The sequence below is a fragment of the Cucumis melo genome, chromosome 1 (genome assembly GCF_025177605.1).
Source record: "Cucumis melo cultivar AY chromosome 1, USDA_Cmelo_AY_1.0, whole genome shotgun sequence".
In the NCBI taxonomy this organism is placed as follows: Eukaryota; Viridiplantae; Streptophyta; class Magnoliopsida; order Cucurbitales; family Cucurbitaceae; genus Cucumis; species Cucumis melo.
In genome coordinates, this window is record NC_066857.1 from 37261320 (window position 1) to 37281972 (window position 20653).

The 20653-nt window shown below is 36.9% G+C and overlaps 1 protein-coding gene across 3 annotated transcripts; it reads right to left on the reverse strand.

Moving 5' to 3' along the window:
- Positions 1–1086: 1086 nt before the first annotated feature.
- LOC103500671 (nuclear pore complex protein NUP107) lies at positions 1087–20428 on the reverse strand. 3 transcript variants are annotated; one of them, XM_008464051.3, is made up of 24 exons: positions 20260–20428; positions 18981–19342; positions 18797–18866; positions 17533–17648; positions 17096–17127; positions 16860–16985; positions 16353–16511; positions 15963–16055; positions 15705–15872; positions 15305–15403; positions 14680–14912; positions 14545–14602; positions 13245–13333; positions 11686–11817; positions 11131–11253; positions 10152–10250; positions 9858–10046; positions 3801–3975; positions 3541–3697; positions 3232–3434; positions 2570–2711; positions 2199–2359; positions 1702–1818; positions 1087–1392 (listed from the first exon to the last, which is right to left on the reverse strand). In XM_008464051.3, the coding sequence occupies exons 1-24, from the start codon at positions 20337–20339 to the stop codon at positions 1327–1329; spliced, it is 3249 nt and encodes a 1082-aa protein (XP_008462273.1). In that variant the 5' UTR covers positions 20340–20428; the 3' UTR covers positions 1087–1326. The 3 variants fall into 3 exon arrangements, with proteins under 3 accessions (XP_008462273.1, XP_050947548.1, XP_050947545.1); XM_051091591.1 differs by lacking the exons at positions 18797–18866; positions 18981–19342; positions 20260–20428 and adding exons at positions 17739–17814; positions 18182–18390; XM_051091588.1 differs by lacking the exons at positions 18797–18866; positions 18981–19342; positions 20260–20428 and adding an exon at positions 17739–17872.
- Between the last annotated feature and the right edge of the window lie 225 nt (positions 20429–20653).

Sequence of the window (20653 nt, forward strand, 5' to 3'; positions counted from 1 at the left end):
GATAAGTGTGAAAAAAAATCAATAAAAATGATAAATATGTATTTATATACAGAGAGAAATTAGAAAAATGAAAATTGCTATTACTGTTTTATAAACTATTTTGGAGGTTTTTTAAAAAATAGAACCATTAACGAAATATTTATATTCCACATGACAAAACCAAAATTTATTATTACATTTTTTCTATGTAATCTAAATTTTTTATCAAATATTCTATTTTTAATCATTTTTTATTTTTTAATTAGAATTTTAATATTTTTATGACCGAATATAAGTATATCACTTACATTGATTATTGATTTTTAGTTTTTAGTTTTGACAAACTAGGTATGTTTATTTATAATTTGTTTGGTGTGATTTTTATTCTTAAAACATTTGAGTTATTTGCCAAATTCTTTTTTTTTTTTTTTAGTTCTCTATTTTTGGTTTGTTTTTTTTTTTTTTCATTTCACTCATACAAAATTGTTGTATTTTACCTCTGTATTTTCATATTTTATTTTGTTCAAATGTTCTGAAATGAAATTTAAATTAAATATTTATTTAAATATACAAAGAACTATTATTCAAACATGACAAATGAATTTAATTTAATAATATTGAGTTATTTAATGTTATTCATGGATCTAATTTAATTTAACCTTAAAAATATGTTAGCTAATGAACTCAAAAAAGAAAGACAAATTCTATTTATTTCATTGGATTTTTGGGCATGGCATGGTTGTCATATACAGCTGCAAATGAACTAATTGAGTAACTCAAAAGATGAGTGATCAATAAAAATTACAAATTTGTTCATCTCATATATACAGCGCCAAAATTTTGAAATAATTTCTATTCCAATCGCTTACGTCAGAGTAATTATTCGGTTTTCAATTTTTAAAAGTTAACTCATCTCCTTGAAATTTTTAACTATAGTTTCATCATCTTTCTTAGGTAAAATAGTTAGAATTCTTAATCAAATTCTAAAAAGTAAGAGTTCTCAAACACTACTCTTTTTCTACTTTGGATTAGTTTTGAAACGTTAGTATATAAGTAGATAATAGACCAATAAATTTAGTGAAAAGATGTTTATAATCAAATGGTTGCTAAATCAAAACCTCAGTAAATTTGTTTCAAATTTGAAATGTAACCTAACACTTTTTTCAATCAGATATTTCATTCACAACAATAAATAATAATCTGTTTACAGTCTAGTAAACTAAAAACCAAAAATCAAACGAATTTTTAATCCAAATACTATTCAGAACAAATAACAATAGAGGGTCGATGAAACTATCTCAATGCTTTTGCTCCGAAAAGATTTAACATCAGATCGACATAACAAAATCAAGAAGAAAGCTCTCCAACCTCCATTTTGCGTAATGTATATTCTCTCTCGAGTATCAAAAATTCCTGCAATTCAGAATGCATTATCAAAGCCTCATAAAATTTTGATAAAGGCAGAATCCCCGATAAGTTTGAGAGAAGAAAAACAGATAAATAGTAAAGAAACTCATTAAATGGCAGCGTTTTGTTTGTTTCAAATATTGTTAATGTTTTTAATTTTTAGTTCAATGGTGTTGTTTCTAGAGCATTTCAATTACACTCTTGTTTGTCTTTCACTAAATTTTTCGGTGAGAATAAATCCACAGTAAAAACTGGCAGAAGGCCAACATCAGTTACCAGATTGCTTTTATTATGATAACGTTAATCGAGAGATACCTCGAATTGTTGCTCGCTGAACAAATCAGAAAATCCAGATTCAGAGTTCCCAACGAGTTCGATCAAATTATCATGGCATTTGGGTTCGAATCCCAGCTCCATCAGAGCCACAGAAACCTGAAAATAAGGTAATAAAAACGAGGCTGAGTAATTATTAACTGGTTCAAAAGTATGGAAAGAGTCCAAATTTTGCCTTGTTGAATATCTCATCCTCCAATTTTCAAGAATAGTCTAGGCAAAAGGTATCAATATACACATATCCTGATGCTCCTCCTCCACTTTTTTTTTTCTTTTTTTTTTCTTTAAGAAACAATTCACTGAACCTATTGCCTCTAAGTCCATTTATTTTATTTTTACCAGGCTAATCGAAAACGGTTTTTACTATTTAGAGAGGGAGAGTACTCCATATCATTAATGAAAAGCAAATGCCTGCTTGAGTATAGATAGAAGTAAAAAGCAGCTCTAATACAAACATCATTCGCCTCAAAGAAATTTACCTGCATGCATCGAAGAATAACTTCTGGAAGGCAGCACCACCGACATAGGCCTTGCACAATATATGCTGCCGGGTCTTTTAGTGAACCATCTTCATTTGAATACAATGCATCTAAACGCAAGACCTCCAAAGTGACTCCAGCTTGAAAACCGCGAAGCTCACCTACAATGTATAAAAGTCATAACTTGCTCAGTAACCTTTTGTTTCTGTTAAGAGGTGGAGGGAAGAACTAAGAGAGGTCCAGATTTCCTCAGATTTCATCATTTCGAAGGCCACAAGAACCAACCCTCGCCTTTATTAAATTTCAACAGAATAGCAATTAGTGACTGATAAGTAGGATACTGAACCTGCGGGTGTAATACTACTACTCACCTTTGAATCCAGCTGCCATGATACCACTAAGAATGCCACCATCATTAACTTCACGATGCCCAAGCCCATCGCCGGGTGCTGCTAAACAGCGAAGCACAATCTCAATACAGAAACCTTCCCCTGATGCAATGGAGACATTCACCTGCATATTTGAAAGTACATGCAATTTTTTTTTAATTTGACAAGTTTTTTCCCCCTTTTCCTAATAAGAAATGAGGATATATCTGTATAAATGAAAAGATTATAAAATATGTAGAATGTTTGTATAGATGAAAAGACTATAATATATGATAAACCTGTGTGACAAAAAAATGATAACGAACAATCAACAAATCACAATTAGGCATCCCATTCTCCTTCCATCAGCCAGGCCAAACCTGACCCCATTGCATAAGTTCAAATTTAAAATTTCAAAGGGCGGGTACCCTACTAAGCCATCTCGAGTACAAAGTACTATAGGCTGTGATCTAAAAAGGCAGATATCAGGTTCAGAGACCATCTAAAGCAATGAAAAAAAAAAAAAAGGAATGCACCATCGAACTGATACATTACATCACAAAAAAACATAATAACAATGATGATGATAATAAACAATAATTTATCTCTGTTTCTTATTCAAAAAAAATAATAGAAGATTATAATAGATCAATTAAGGAACATACCACAAGTTGCCGATTTAATATGATCTCCTCAGTAACTGAAGAGTAAAGGGCACTTGTTAAGGTTGTGCACGTGGCAGCTTCAGGGCACAAACATTCTCCAGAAGGTAAACAGAGCATCACAGTGGCATGCAACTCAAGATAGACAGGCTCCATTGACTCAAAGAGGTGATCTTCTGCAAATCCTAACCATGGACTTTCTTTCCCTAAGGAAAGAAAAATTATTTGCAGAAAGATTGTGAGTAGAGAAAACCATGAGTAGTACCTGGCGCTATTAATTATGAATTAGGAAAAAGAATAGATAAATCGTACTAAGTAATAATGAAAGTGAGGAATCGAGTGCCTCATTAGCAGCTACAATGGATCTTTGTTTTTCTTCCAATGAGAGATTCATGGAAGGCACTTCATTATTCTCCAACTCAATTTTGAGCCAGTTGCGATATGTTGCATCACAGGAGAAATATTCACTCTAATGAAGATAAAAGTTCTATTAGATGAAAACTAATCAATAATCAAAACATGTAAGGCAGTAACGAGAACCAACATTTAATTACAAGAATTGGATAGCATACCCAATCCTGGAACTCTTTTAAGTTCTCCAGAACGCCATTATCCTCCAACGCACTAAATGTTTCTGAATGCTGCCTCAAAGGTTCAGCAAGAAGACTAAGTAACTTGTGTGCACCATTAGGCATTGAAGGAATTCTCCACATGGATATCAGAGCAAACTCTCTGAACAAGATATTGCTATAAAACAACAAGTGATTGAAATTCAAAAGCTGTAAGAAACAGTAGTATATGCATATATCTGTGTGCATTAACAATAGACCAGATCAAACATCAGCACAACGTAGGCATGCAGTTAATAAAATAACGACTCAGCCTACACTTGGATGGTTGGACTAGTATACAGCAAGTTCAAGAGATCAGTGTTACTTCATTACTCCATATATATATAAATATTGCACTATCAATTAACTTCAAAGTCAAATGAAACTCCAATAAAGCATAAAGAGCATCACCCCAGATTTGAATGGTCCAATCAACATTCATAATTGTCACGATATGGTGTAGTCAGTGTTTCAGAAAGTGTACCTAGAAGCTATGCTCCCCCAAGACACCTCATTTCAAAAGCCCTCATGTTTTCAAACAGTTTCCTACCTCTACTACATTTGGTCGCCAAAATTGTTAGAATTAGTACTTTTGGAAAAAATAAAATATAAGATTTTATTTCCTAAATATTTCCTAAATCTTTTCCTTTCTTATTCCTATTGTACTCTATTTATACTCCCTTTGTACCTATTGTTTTTGTTCATAAGAAAAATAATAAAAACTAAAGTATCGTGGTTTTTCTCCCGGTTCTCGGGTTTCCACGTAAGTCTCGGGTTGTTGTTAATTGCTTTCAATATGGTATCAGAGCAAAGCAATAACGAAACCCTAGAAAATAACCTAGGAGAAACCCAGATCGAAACTGAACCCGTCGCCGCCGCCGCCGCCGCCGCCGCCGGAATCGCCGCCGCCGTGGACGCCGCCGTCGCCGCCGCCATGGAGAAACTGCTCCAGAACCTACAGAAACCGCCGATCTACCCAACGGGAGTGGTTCCGCAGCCGTACGCGCCGCCGTCTGACCAGAAGTTGATTCACGCGCCGCTCGTGTCCGGCGCGTGGGCCCACGCGCCGCCGCCGTTTCACGTCACCGCCCATCCCGTTCCCTTCTACGCACCGTCGGATGTCCAGCCGTCAAACCCTTCCGGCCATCCGCATCCTCATGCGCCGTCTACGAGCTCCGGACAGCATCCCTCAACCGTAAATTTGTCAAATCAGTACAGTAAGCAGCAGCTGTACGTTGACCCTTTACAGCAACCGCTGTTTTCTGGTAACGGAATTGATCAACCCCAAAACAGATCGGACATTGAAGCGGGCGAATCTTCAACGCATTCCAAACCAACCGAGTTGCCGATGTATTCCAAGAACCCGGTAACTTCGTTCCCTAATTCACAGTCAAATTATATAACTGGCTCTTTGGGTTCGTCTACAGGGAATTTTTCAGGCGAAAAATTAAATGGTCAAAATTATTTTTCTTGGTCCCAATCAATAAAGATGTTCCTCGAAGGTCGATACCAGTTCGGATTCTTAACTGGAGAGACTGTACGTCCTCCACCGGGAGACGCCTTGGAACGACTCTGGAAAGGAGAGGACTCATTTATTCGGTCCATGCTGATTAATAGTATGGAACCACAGATCGGCAAGCCTTTACTATATGCAGCCACAGCAAAAGATTTGTGGGATACAACTCAGACCCTTTACTCGAAACGACAGAATGCCTCTCGGTTATATACACTGCGAAAACAGGTCCATAATTGCAAACAAGGGACCTTGGACGTAACTACCTATTTTAACAAGCTCTCTCTCCTCTGGCAAGAGATGGATTTGTGCAGAGAGACAGTTTGGGACACACCAAATGACAGTACACAATATGCTAAACTTGAAGAGGCTGACCGTGTTTATGACTTCCTTGCAGGACTTAATCCCAAATTTGATAATGTTTGTGGTCGTATACTCGGACAAAGACCTCTTCCCTCCCTAATGGAAGTTTGTTTTGAAGTCCGCCTGGAAGAGGATCGCACTAATGCCATGGGTGTATTGACTACCCCTACCATTGACTCCGCAGCCTTTAGCGCTCGGTCCTCAAATCATGACAGTGACAAGAATAATGGGAAGTCAATTCCTGTGTGTGAGCACTGCAAGAAACAATGGCACACCAAGGATCAGTGTTGGAAACTCCACGGTCGTCCCCCAGGAGGTAAGAAACGGTCCTCCAACGAGAAACAGAACTCAGGACGTGCCTACATTAGTGAGACTACACCTGCTAGCACTTCTCAATCAACTGATCCTACTGTGAGCCAGACCAAGACTCCTACTCTGGGTGCCATTGCTCAGTCAGGTATGCCTCAGTCCCTTGGGCTTATTAGCGTTGATGGGAAGAATCCCTGGATCTTAGACTCGGGGGCTACAGATCACTTGACAGGTTCTTCAGAACACTTTATCTCATATGCCCCGTGTGCCGGTAATGAAAAAATCCGAATAGCCGATGGCTCTCTAGCTCCGATCGCTGGCAAAGGACAAATAGTTCCCTTTGACGGTTTTGCTCTCCAGAATGTTTTGCATGTCCCTAAACTGTCTTACAATTTGTTATCTATAAGCAAGATCACTCGTGAGTTGCATTGTAAAGCTATCTTCTTACCTGAATCGGTTTATTTTCAGGACATGAGCTCGGGGAGGACGATTGGCACTGCCCGGCATAGCAGGGGACTTTACATCCTTGATGATGATACCTCATGTAGTAGTTTGTCTAGGGTTAGTTTACTGTCATCCTACTTTAGCACTTCTGAACAAGACTGTATGTTGTGGCATTTTCGACTGGGCCACCCAAACTTTACATATATGCAACATTTATTTCCCCACCTTTTTTCTAAAGTTGATGTCTCTTCTCTATCTTGTGATGTGTGTATCCGGGCAAAACAACATCGAGTCTCTTTTCCCTCACAACCATATAAACCTACACAACCATTTAACCTCATCCATAGTGACGTTTGGGGTCCTTCCAAGGTCACCACCTCCTCGGGAAAGCGGTGGTTTGTAACTTTCATTGATGACCATACCCGTCTCACCTGGGTCTACCTTATCTCAGATAAATCCGAGGTTCCATCCATTTTCCAAAACTTCTATCATACTATCAAAACACAATTTCATACAAAAATTGCAATTCTTCGAAGTGATAATGGTCGGGAATTCCAAAACCATAACCTTAGTGAATTTCTAGCCTCCAAGGGGATTGTTCACCAAACCTCATGTGCCTACACTCCTCAACAAAATGGAGTGGCCGAACGAAAAAACCGACACCTTGTGGAAGTAGCCCGCTCACTTATGCTTTCCACTTCCCTTCCATCATATCTGTGGGGAGATGCTATTCTTACAGCTGCTCACTTAATCAATAGAATGCCTTCTCGTATCCTCCACCTTCAGACTCCCTTAGATTGTCTTAAGGAGTCTTACCCCTCTACTCGTCTTGTTTCTGAGGTTCCTCTTCGTGTGTTTGGGTGCACCGCCTATGTCCATAATTTCGGCCCTAATCAGACCAAATTTACCCCTCGGGCTCAGGCCTGTGTGTTTGTTGGGTATCCCCTTCACCAACACGGTTATAAATGTTTTCACCCGCCGTCTAGGAAATATTTTGTCACTATGGACGTTACTTTCTGTGAAAACCGACCATACTTTCCTGTTAGCCATCTTCAGGGGGAGAATGTGAGTGAAGAGTCTAACAACACCTTTGAATTTATTGAACCTACTCTTATTACCGTGTCTGACATTGATCCTCATCCCATAATCTTACCCACAAACCAAGTTCCCTGGAAAACATATTACAGGAGGAATCTCAGAAAGGAAGTTGGGTCCCCTACTAGTCAACCGCCGGCTCCAGTCCAAAATTTCGAACCTCCTCGAGACCAAGGTATGGAAAACCCTACAAAACCTTGTACTAATAATACAATGAGTGAGAATGACAAGTCTGATGTTGCTGTTCTTGAAAATATGGAAGAAAAGAACCGTGATGATGAGACTGAGGTGAGAATAGAAACCAGTAACGATGAAGCTGAACAGGGTCATACAAGAAAACTTGATGAGTATGATCCCTCTCTTGACATTCCAATTGCATTGAGAAAAGGTACCAGATCATGCACTAAACATCCCATTTGCAACTATGTTTCCTATGATAATCTCTCTCCACAGTTTAGAGCATTTACAGCAAACCTTGACTCTACCATAATACCGAAAAATATCTACACTGCTCTAGAGTGTCCTGAATGGAAGAATGCTGTTATGGAAGAGATGAAGGCTCTCGAAAAGAATAGAACTTGGGAGATCTGTGCTCTACCCAAGGGACATAAAACTGTAGGATGCAAATGGGTATTCTCTCTCAAATACAAAGCAGATGGTACGCTTGATAGACACAAGGCAAGGTTAGTTGCAAAGGGGTTCACTCAAACCTATGGTATTGACTATTCGGAAACTTTTTCTCCAGTTGCTAAATTGAATACTGTTAGAGTCCTGCTATCTGTTGCTGTGAACAAAGATTGGCCTCTATACCAGCTGGATGTTAAGAATGCTTTTTTGAATGGAGACCTTGTGGAGGAAGTCTACATGAGCCCCCCACCAGGATTTGAAGCCCAATTTGGTCAGGAGGTGTGTAAACTCCAAAAATCTCTATATGGTCTGAAACAGTCTCCGAGAGCATGGTTTGACAGATTCACTACCTTTGTCAAGTCCCAAGGGTACAGTCAAGGGCACTCTGACCATACTTTATTTACAAAGGCTTCCAAAACAGGAAAGATAGCTATTCTAATTGTTTATGTGGATGACATTGTTTTGACTGGAGATGATCAAACAGAAATCAGTCAACTAAAGCAGAGAATGGGTGATGAATTTGAAATCAAAGACTTGGGAAATCTGAAATATTTCCTTGGAATGGAGGTGGCTAGATCAAAAGAAGGTATTTCCGTGTCTCAGAGAAAATACACCCTTGATTTGCTAACCGAGACAGGTATGTTGGGATGTCGTCCTGCTGATACTCCTATTGAATTCAACTGTAAACTAGGAAACTCTGATGATCAAGTTCCAGTTGATAAAGAACAATATCAGCGCCTTGTAGGTAAATTAATTTACTTATCCCATACTCGTCCGGATATTTCCTTTGCTGTGAGTGTTGTCAGCCAGTTTATGCAGGCTCCCTATGAGAAACATATGGAAGCTGTTAACAGAATCCTGAGATACTTGAAAAATACACCTGGTAAAGGGTTGATGTTTAGAAAAACAAATAGAAAGACCATTGAGGCATATACTGACTCAGATTGGGCAGGATCTGTTATTGATAGAAAGTCTACATCCGGTTATTGTACCTTTGTTTGGGGCAATCTTGTAACTTGGAGGAGTAAGAAGCAAAGTGTTGTGGCCAGGAGCAGTGCTGAGGCTGAATACAGAGCTATGAGTCTGGGAATATGTGAGGAAATTTGGCTCCAGAAAGTCTTGTCAGATCTTCATCAGGAATGTGAGACACCATTGAAGCTTTTTTGTGATAATAAAGCCGCTATTAGTATTGCTAACAACCCAGTGCAACATGATAGAACTAAACATGTTGAGATTGATCGGCATTTCATCAAAGAAAGACTTGACAGTGGAAGCATATGCATTCCGTACATTCCTTCAAGCCAACAGATTGCTGATGTTCTTACCAAGGGGCTTCTCCGACCACACTTCGACCTTTGCGTTAGCAAGTTGGGACTCATTGATATTTACCTCCCAACTTGAGGGGGAGTGTTAGAATTAGTACTTTTGGAAAAAATAAAATATAAGATTTTATTTCCTAAATATTTCCTAAATCTTTTCCTTTCTTATTCCTATTGTACTCTATTTATACTCCCTTTGTACCTATTGTTTTTGTTCATAAGAAAAATAATAAAAACTAAAGTATCGTGGTTTTTCTCCCGGTTCTCGGGTTTCCACGTAAGTCTCGGGTTGTTGTTAATTGCTTTCAATAAAAATAATACTTGGTTAACAAATCCTACTGTTATTACCTATGTGCCAGTGCTCGGAGAAGAAGTTTGGTGCTAACATCTTTGACATTAGCAATTGTGGAAGGAGGGGTAAAGCAGAGCCACTGGACAACCATAGCTTTCTGAAGACTCTGCAGGCGGTGTTGTTCTACAGCATCTGATAACTTATCAGAACTACCAATTTTGGTCTCCCGAGATCTTAATAATACACTGTTCAATACATCACATAAACAAGTAACAATTATAAACAAAATCAGCTCTGGTGAATTTCAGGCTTGAATGTGCAAGTATTAAATCAAGTAAATGCATAAACACCTTTCGATAATCTCTTCAAAACTGCCCTTTGAGTCATGGTCAGGAGAAAATGGTAAATATTCAATAGCGGCGAGAAAGATCTTATACTTGACTTGCACGCTGTGAAAAAGCAAAAAGAGAACATGTATACACATGTGTTAAACCGTAGAACACGTGAATACAATCCCCTGAGAGGCAAATTCCCCTTGTTCAAGAGAGACTAGGCATTGCAAGATTGTTGACTAATCAGGAGACTCAAGTTGCAGTATACCTTTATTCCCGAAAATACAGCAGAAAATGCAGCAAGACCAGCTAGTAAATGTTAATCTACCTTGAAAAGGTATTTAAGTAACCGTCGGTTTCACTTTTGATTTTTTTTTTTTTTATCATTATTAGTCTTTCCCATGATTCATATACAATACTCTTTCAAGTGATCAGTTATTCTGTGGTCTTCATAAATAATACGCACTATAAGATGCAGACATGGGAAATATTTGTTCCACCGTCATCTTCATTTTCACTTTTGTCTTTATCGTTGACGTTGTCATCACCATGACATTATTATTGTTATTATTTTATTATTATTAATCAACTCTAGCAGCCATCTCTCTCTCCGCACATGCATCAGTATTGCTTTCACGGAATTGTACCAAACACTTAAAAACCTATTTGGACCTCTTCACATACGATGATGCCAAATCAGGAAACTGGAAACGTGAATAAATGAGATGATAGTATTGCAAAACATTTTGAGATCCAACATAGACTGTATGACTTCTAACATCTACCAAAAATTAAAATAAAATAATATTAAAAAGAATTAAGGTCCTCTTGTTAAGAACATTGGCATTAAAAGCCAAATTAAATTAACCAAAGAACCAGCAACCCCTTCTTAAAGGTAGATATAAAACCATATAAAGAACCTCTAATCCATATGCACTATCGTGTACCATGCAGAATAAAAAGTCAAAACTATTTCAACCGTAAGGATTTCAGTCACCTGCTATTGAGCCTAAGTTCCATCATGTGCACAAAGAGATCAATGCATCGATGGCTTGCTAGCTGAGAAGCATATACACCAACCAGCTCCTCATGTTGCATCGAGAAGAGAAACATGGCATACCTGAAATTCACAGTAAATTATCTATTGACTGGAAATTATATCCTCGTCACATACTCTATCAAACTCAAGATCAGGAACTTAATTGGAGATTTAAAAAAATGGAACGACGAGATGATTAGATAGCTTCAGAATTAACTATAATCAAAAGTTCAAAACAATTGGAATGCTTACAAGAATATTTAGGATCAGCAGATTTAAAAATTCTTTCATTTTTCTCAATGAAAAAACAGTTTGTTACTAGAATAAATAAATAAATAGATTCTCATACCCCGTTATACTAAAAGAAAATCATAAAAATATATAAGAGTGGCAGCCCAACAGCCAACAGCAAATATGAAAACAAATTTCCTCCCACGTCTATAATCTCTCTACTCTCCTTTTACCTAAATATTCTATTTTGTCATCTAAAACAAGAATGGGCCTTTTACCTACATGTGTAAAATAAGATCGCCAACATTCATGATCTTCTCTCTGAAGATATCTTTCATTTCTTCAGCAAGCAAAAATCGAAGCACGAGCACTAAATGAGCACCAAATCGAATCATTTGTGGATCACCATGAGGCCTAACAAAATCCAATATGCAATTATAATTCAATAAAATGCATGAGACAGCAAGCATATAAACCTGCTATTTCCCTTGGTACTTAAAACTTTAGTAACATGCACTTTGAAATGCTAGAATAAGAAGTATAGAACGAAAGAGAAAAATTTATAAGAAATTTAGGTGGTGAGTCATAAATGCTATTTTTTTCATATATCTGTGAGTGTCTAGACCAACTTACACACGCGTCAACTAATCTAATGCACCCTACAACATTTGGGTGTTAAAGAAACTCGTAGAAAATTAATTCATAGATAGATGGTCAACATAGATTGAACTCATGACCTATTAGTTAGTTATTGAGGCTATGTCTCCTTTTTTACTATTAGGTCAACCCATGATAGTTGTCATATAAGTAAAATATTATTGAGTAGCCCTCTGATAGAAGTAGACTCCTCCAATCAAGGTAGCCTTCAGTTAACAGAAATGGCCAAATGGGTAAGGGTACAAAATTATACAGAATCATAAGATGGAATCATTCAAGCATGGAAAACCATCATCAAATCCCACCTATGAAGCTTGCATAAGAGATAGGAATATTCAATTGAATTTGTGAGTCGGAAAAATCCATAAGTTGATTGGAGACTATTAAATCACTGTTTTACTTAAAAGCTTAAACTTATGGATTATGTTAATTAAATTATATAAACAATTTAGCACTCTCTCTCCGTCGTGGGCTTGAAATTTATAGAAGACCCAATGAGTGGAAATCAATATCAATAATTGATTTTGAACACATAACCTCCTACTCCAATACCAATGACAAGGGTTTGAACACAAAACCATCTGCTCTACCATGTTAAATCATCGACCACCACAAAAGCTCAAGTCTGTGAGTTATGGTAAAATTAATTACAGCAACACTCTAGCAAAAATGCTTAGAGTTCTTGAAATGAGTTAGAGAATTAATGTAGTTATGAGCCTTCTATGCAATGTATCAAATGCAAGAATATTGTGTTACTCCATTGGTTTTCTACAGTCTATTTTCCTATTCAAGTCAAGTCATCTGTTTGATAAAAATAAATAAATAAATAGATTTATTTGGCAATGAATGTCATTCAAAAGAAACATAAATTAGTACAAGTAAAATTCAAGTTTTCTTAATTGCAAAATAACTCTTGCATTTATTGTAAGTAATAATGAAAGGAATCATTAGAATTCACATATTCATACACTAGTCTATACACGCTATTATCCCTTAAATAAATAAATTTTTTTTAGAAAGAAAACTTTCTTACTAACCCTGGCAGTATTTTCCATTACCAACCAATTTAAATAAAAAAAAAAACGTCTAGTCAATAATAAATATGCAGCAAAGAATGGGGGAAAGTATAACCATATCTGTCTCAATCATAGACATTTATATGTAATAACAAAGCATTATATGACCTGAAAACATCTTGGTCCTCTTCTGAAGGCGCTATCCATGACCAGATTAGATCCAAAAGACGAGGAATGTCTCCAAGCATCAAGATCATCTGGAAAAAAATATTATAAAATGTAAGGTGGAATTGTTTTTCCTTTAATTTCTATAGCAGATTCAGAAGGATAACATAAAAATCCACACTTTGTTCTGAAAATCATAATGGGGTTGCTAATGAGAGAGCTACAGAAAGAGGACAACAAATTAATTTCCTATCATGTAAATTATAAATAAAAGACTGGAATTAGGTTTATTTGCACTATCCTACAACTTATGGTTTAAAAATAAACATTAAATAAATGCTTGAATAACTATTTCATAGGAGTAGCAGAGCCCATTTGTTTGTGCATGTAGGTAATTACGTGACTCGTGTTAAGAAGGTGGGAGGTGCGTGAGATGTGAGTGGGCAAGCAAAGGAAGGGTGTGGCTTTCTTTAGATACATGCAAAAGTCTATTAATAACAGAATGCTAAGGTTAGTTCATGAGAAGGGAAAGTTTAATCAAGCGGGGTGCAAGTAGTTAGGGATTCGGTAAGGTAGAGCTGGGAACTCCAGCGACTAGAGATGAGTACAAAATGCACTGACGATTTGTAGTATCAAAACTCTACCCTGGTGATGTCTCTAGGGAAGAAAGTAGTTGAGTGTCGCCTGTCGGAACTGGCATTGGAGAAAAGCATGTTTATGTGGGTAATGGGAGTTGCAGCTCAAACAATTTTACAAAAAGGAAATAAGGAAGAAACTAAAGAATCTAGTAGTCCAGGAGTGAGAATTGACTGATGTGGTAGTAGCTGAACCGACTGGTGAGCTCCCACCACACTCAGCGTTGAACTGAGGTTGATGATACCACAGGGTTCAACATAGTTAAATACCAAGAGAGAAACCATCTTCGTTTCTTATAAGAAAAAATAAACATTATTTAGGAAAGTGTTGAAAGATGCTGAGCTATAGTTTTTACAAATATAAGATTTGTATTTCCAATGAGAGGAGAAACTTTTCAGCAGGACACCTGTTGCGATTAGAAACATATGCCAAAACTCTCTTCCTAGGCCAAAGCCAAACCCAGGCCACAGAAGAGTCTTAGAGCGCTGTCAAACTAAAATCCCTAATGAAATTACCCAGCAATCACAAAGGAAGAATTAATAATTTGAACAAGTTTGCCCTTCCACACATGTTTCCTATTTGAATTAGTTGCACCATTTAATGTAAAATTTCATAAAATTATCTAGGTCATATTTTATCTTGATCATTCCAATTAAATATAGAATACCTGAATTTGCCGCTGCTGCTCTTTGCATCCACGGTTTACATTTTCATCCACCATATCACTGGATCAGAAAAATGAATAGATCTTACATTTTGAACATAACATTACTGGTGTAGTAATATTATATTGTATTCGTACCCTGAATGGAGTTTTTGAAGGAGGACAGAAATTTGGCGTGGTTGCTGGCTCAAAACCGGAAGTGGCCAACTTTCTGGTCCATCACAAACCTGGGAGGTTCTATCACTTTGTCCTGGATTTCCATCTACAGTGTCCATAATGCTTTTAGAAATATCCATTTTCCCATGGGAACGAGTGAGTTCAAGATCTACTTGAACATCCAGCCATGACTTTGCCATTGCCCAGCATGCTGACTGCAAGCAGATGGATAGTCTCAGAGCGCTAAATTGCTTTTATAGAAAAAATCAATACCATCGAAAGTTATCACAAAAAGTCTTGGGAAAACTCTTTTCCATTATATTAGGTTCCTTGAGGACAAGAATCTGATCAGACAATTTACACTTGTGAGAATTACCCAAACACGGACAAAAGACAACATTGGTAAATCAATAACCACAAGAAAAGACTACATATATAAATAGAGAGAGACAGAGAGAGAGAGAAGAAAGAAAGAAAGTCCCATCGACCCCCCACACCACTCATAGAGAAGTTCTGTTAGTATGCGTCCCAAATGGTGAATTGGACAGATCGCAAAAGTTTCAGTTAAACATTCTAAAATTTGCAGAGATTACTGTGACAAGCATACCTCCCAATCTGGGCATATAGGAAGTACACGCTTCAAATTTCCACATTGAACAGCATACACAGCAGCCTCATACTTCCCACCATCTACTTCTGCAATTTTCTTCAACAAATGCACAGAGTATAAGTAGAAGTAATAATAAAAGAAATTTAAAGAAAAGACTGAAGAAAAAAAGAACATAGAAAGCATCTGCATCTTCTATTCAATGGCCATCTCCAAACGGTAATACCATGATTTTTATTGAGCTCATCAGAAGCATACAATTATGATTGTACATATTTATCAATTACCATCAACCATCAGATAGAGGGTTACACATGAAAAATTGCATAAAGAATTATATTGGTAACTTTAAATCAGCAAATAAAACAAACCTAGTGCCTCATGAAATAATAATGATTACCTCAGATGCACAATAAGAAGCCCATTTCCAAAGACGCCATTGGTGGCCAATGCCACTTTCTAGCTCAATGGCTTGTAGAGTTCTGTTCTTTCCATTCCTTACCAAGGCATCAATGGAAGGAAAGTGTTCCAAGCCACCAAAAGGACACAAAGTTGCAGCTCTCCACGGCTGCTAACATGTTATTAGATGTATCACAGGATGAAAGTTGATAAACGGGAGCATTGAAAGGCAAGAAACTACTCTCAGAGATTTGTTTACCTGTCCAGCTGACCGGCAGAGATCACATGCTTCTTTCATTCTCCCAGCTTTTATAAGAGTCCAGGCATCTTCTAAAAGAGATTCATCTTGTTTCTGTTGAGAAAAAAGTCAATTACTATACTGTATTCTAAACTAAAGCCACTTCTATGTGTCTATTTTCCAGTATAAGTTTGTCAATCTTTCTTATATCAATTTAAAAAGAAAAAAGGGTCCAAATCACACTCATGCATGTGCCAAATTACACGCCCAATGTATGATGATAATTACTACACGAGATCTAGTGGTAGAAAGGAAAATAGAATAGTACAAGGCACCAAAAGCTTTTTAAATATGATTCGATAAAATAAAATTATATTATTCAATGCCTAATTTTGCTTAATAAGATCATACTCTGTCATCGGGCAGTTGATGAGCATGCTCACGTGTTGGAGCATCAAAATCCAAGTGATGAATAGCATTTGTGTTAGAGATCCCTTTCTTGAGAGACCGCTGAGTATTATGCCAAACTCCAGAACATGGAAGATATGTACCAACATGAGACCCACGAATCTGTAAAAATATATACAAAACGTCAAAAAACATTGGCTACCCTACCACTAGGATAAGTTTCTCAAGTCACCAAGATTTAGATTTTCAGTATCTCAAGCACTTGACTGCCTGAATGAAGTTTCAAGAGACGAAGTTTTTAACTTTAGTAAGTCTGCTTAGCAATGTTAACCATAAACATTAAAAAACGTTTCACGTCTGTGACAGCTAGCATAAAATACCATAGCTCAAGCAAGAGCAGGAGACTCATAATTAAATCCAACATAAATTTTAAAACACATCACAACGATACTATAAGATATGACTTATGGTGGCATATCATCAAGTAAAGCTGTGAAAAGAACTCTTCACCTTGCTTTCCAAATCAAGTGCTTTAGAGGCTAAACCTTCCAGCCACTCAACAATTCTAAGACATAATTGAGCTGTATGGTCTTCTGAGACAAACTGGCAGGCCTCTAAATGCGATGTTGGGGGAAACTGCCACAAATTGATAGCTTCATTTAAGTTATTCGAACACAAGTAACATTTCAAATGTTATAAAAATTGCCTGTTTTAATATGGAAGAAAAGAACGAAAAAATACATAACCACAATTAGATCTTTAGGCGTCTCTTTTGTAGCTGCAAGAACAAGACACAATATCAGTACCAAGGTCAAATAGCAGCACGTATCATATATCTGGGTGACTTAACCTCCTTCAACGTTATGAATACAAGAAGAGGATAAGCCATCCACATACTAGCTAAATTGAACAGAAAAATATATCAACTGCCAGAAAGAAGCTTTAGAAACATATCAGGTCAATGTACCAGCTTCACATCCATAAAGAATATAGTTACATGGAAATTTTTAATAAATCAAAATTCCAAATGCATGCAGCAAGATTTAGATCTACACATTTATTGCCATTTAGACAGAAAAATTGAACCAAGGTCCACAGGTACATGCATAAAACAGAAAACACATATTTGTAGACATAAATACAAAATAAAACTTATACATAGTTATGGAAAAAGAGATATTTCCTTTCCCATACAGGTACCACAAAAGGGACCAAGAGGCAGCTTCATCTACAAGAAATTGAGCCTTCTGCCTCATCAATTTGTCTTCAATAAAGCGATGCTGAGTGTTGGAACCATACCTAGCATAAAAGAACAAAGAATAGTCAAAATCATAGTAACAATCTGCCAGCAATAAAAATGGATAATATGCTTAAAGAGTTGGTAACAACCAACAGTTGTGTCAAGTCTTCAGCATGCACAAATCTTCTGCCTCATCAACGGTAGGATAGAACTAGTAACCACATCCTTCAAAAGACGCTTTCTATAGATCAATATCACTAGGATGCTGCCTAAAACTAAAAGAAATTCAGAACTTAAGGTAATTCCCTCAACGAGCTCTTTTGCTAGAAATTTAGGGGGTGTTTGGGGTAAGAAGTTGAATAGTGAGAAGTAGAGAATTAAGAAACCTAGAGAGTTGCGAACCCCTGAAGCCTAAAGTGTAAGAAGTTGGTAAGGTATAAAATCAATGCTTTTTTTTGTGGCCAAACAAGAAGTGGAGTTCACAACTCCCTAATTCCCTACTCCTACTTCCAAACTCCTTAGGCCAAACACACCCATAAGGGTTTTCAAGTGGCAAATGGCTCTGCCCCCCCAATATCAACCACCTTCTTACCTTATTTCTTGATGTTCGTCCTCTTAAAGGTATAGGATAGGAAGATCTTATGGCTTCAATTTGTGAGAGTGTTTCTTTGGTTGATGTGGCTTGACAGAAACAACAGTCTTCAGCAACAAAGAAAATTTTCTGCGGTCTTTTAAACAATCTCGCCTTAGGTTTTGACTTCCATTAGGAAGAGTCTTTTCTTTCTCTTTTTTTCTTTTTTTTTCCTTTAAATGTGACTATATCACCTTGGGTTTTGACTTTTCTTCCCCCTTATCTTGAATTTATACCATCAACATAGTTTCTTTTTCTTTAATAAAAGCAACAACTTTCATTGAGAAAAAACGAAAGAATACAAGGGCATACAAAAAAACAAGCCCACAAGAAACACCCCAGCTAAAAGAAGGGGTTCCAACTAAGTAAAGTGCGACCGAGGGAATAGTTACAAAAAAGCTTCAAGACCGAATCCATACCATCAACAGAATTGTATCTTATCCCCCCAAAAAAAATCTAAATGGATGACTAGATTACAAAGAGACAAACATATTGTAATTCATCCAACTATTTGGGGAAACCAACAACTAGATGTCTATAAAATAATTCAAATGAGAACCATAGATAGAAAAGCACCTTATTGACTCTGAAACAATACGACAAGAGCTCTCAAATCTTAATATCAAGTCTGGTATAGACATCAATCCTGACAAAAAATCATGAGTGAGTGAGACATGAAGTGTACATTTTTTTCAAACAGTCCGCACCCAAAGGGAGGACAACCATAAAGAGCAAGAAATTTGTTGGACATAATTAGAACCTTGAATTGAAGAGTCCATAAGAGATGCAAAAAAGTTATAAGTTGTATCTCCACTATTAGATAATGGGTCGTTCTCATGCTTGCAAGCCTTCAATGAGTGTCGAACCGAATCAGGACCAAGAGATACTACTGAAATTTCCTGGCTATCAATTGATAATCTTCTTTTAGAAGCAGAACTTTCCTTCAACGGTGTTGCTTCCAGACAATCACCAACAAGGCTTTTGGCCTCTTCTTGAAAATTTTCAAGAAGCAGTGCAGCATTTGTCGGACTATGGAAACCTTGTCCATCGTACAAAATCCTAGACTCGTTAATTGTTGAAGGTGAAACTTCCTTGTGAGGTGATATGTTTGACAACCTTTTCCTGCATAAGTTTCACAACAGGTATGGCATTGCTTAAAAAATGGTAAATACAACAAAAAGTGAAGACCCCGCTTCCATCAAGAAAGGCTGCAATTGCAAGGCAAAGTCCAACACAAAAAATGTATACCCAAATTCAAATATGAAATTTGATGCAAATGCTCCAAGAACTTAAAGATGATCTATTATTGATAATCAAAACTAATGGGTGGTGAATGCCAATTTATACATTAACTTTAGGCCAGCCGGTCAAAGTAACAAAATAACAAAACGTCACTGATCTACCGAATACAAAGAGCAGCGCTTATGAAGTACATTAAAAGGAGGATGCTTACAACTAATACGTCAGAATTATTAGCACATTAGATATGATATGTGCCTTGTGCGTTTTCTTCCTTAATAGATAGCAAAAGAAAGGATGGAATGTAATCTTTCCAAACGGCTGCACGAAAAGCAGATATACACCGGCTATCCTTGATAACCCATTAACGCATTTAAAAAATAATAATAATAATGTACCAATTCTATATTAAGATATAATCCAAAAGGTGCATACCCAAACACTGCCAAGAAGCTCTATTCCACAACCAAATATAATAACCCATTAACGCAATAAACACTGAATCAATACCACCCATCTGTACAGATCATATACCAAGTAAAAAGCAATGCACCCATTATTTTAGTTGAAATAGAGCATTAGAAAGCATTCAAATCAAACAAGTTTCAATAACCAAACTAAGACCACATAGTTTGCTGTTTGCTTTTACAAACCCACTAAATAGAACACTGAATTCAAACGACTACCTACGAAATGACTTAAGTCCGAACTAAAATTGACTTCAAACAGAGTAGAAGATGAATTTTTCTCATTGCCAAAACGAAAAAAGCAACAAATAGAAAGGAAACCGGCAAACGTACCTGTACCGACGAAATCGCTCGCGAATGGTGAGGTCTTCGGGGTCAAAGTAGCTGGGAGAAACGTCCATTTCTTCGTCCATGGTAGAATATGAATTTGGCTTTCCCCTCAAAGCACAGAGGATTTTGGTGATTTGAGGAAGAAGAAAACCCCAAGCGCGGGAGTGTGGAGCAATAAAACCCTCGCCCGTAAAGGCGCGCCGGTTTAAGTATTAAACCGGACCGACGTCAAACATTCTCCATAGCCGAACCCAAAAGTGTTGAGATTTAAAATATATATATATATATATATAATATATATATATATATATATATATATATATATATATATTTTAGTTCAATGTTTATTATATTTTATTAGGCAAAGGGCAAAAAACATCGCAGTAATTGCAAAGAC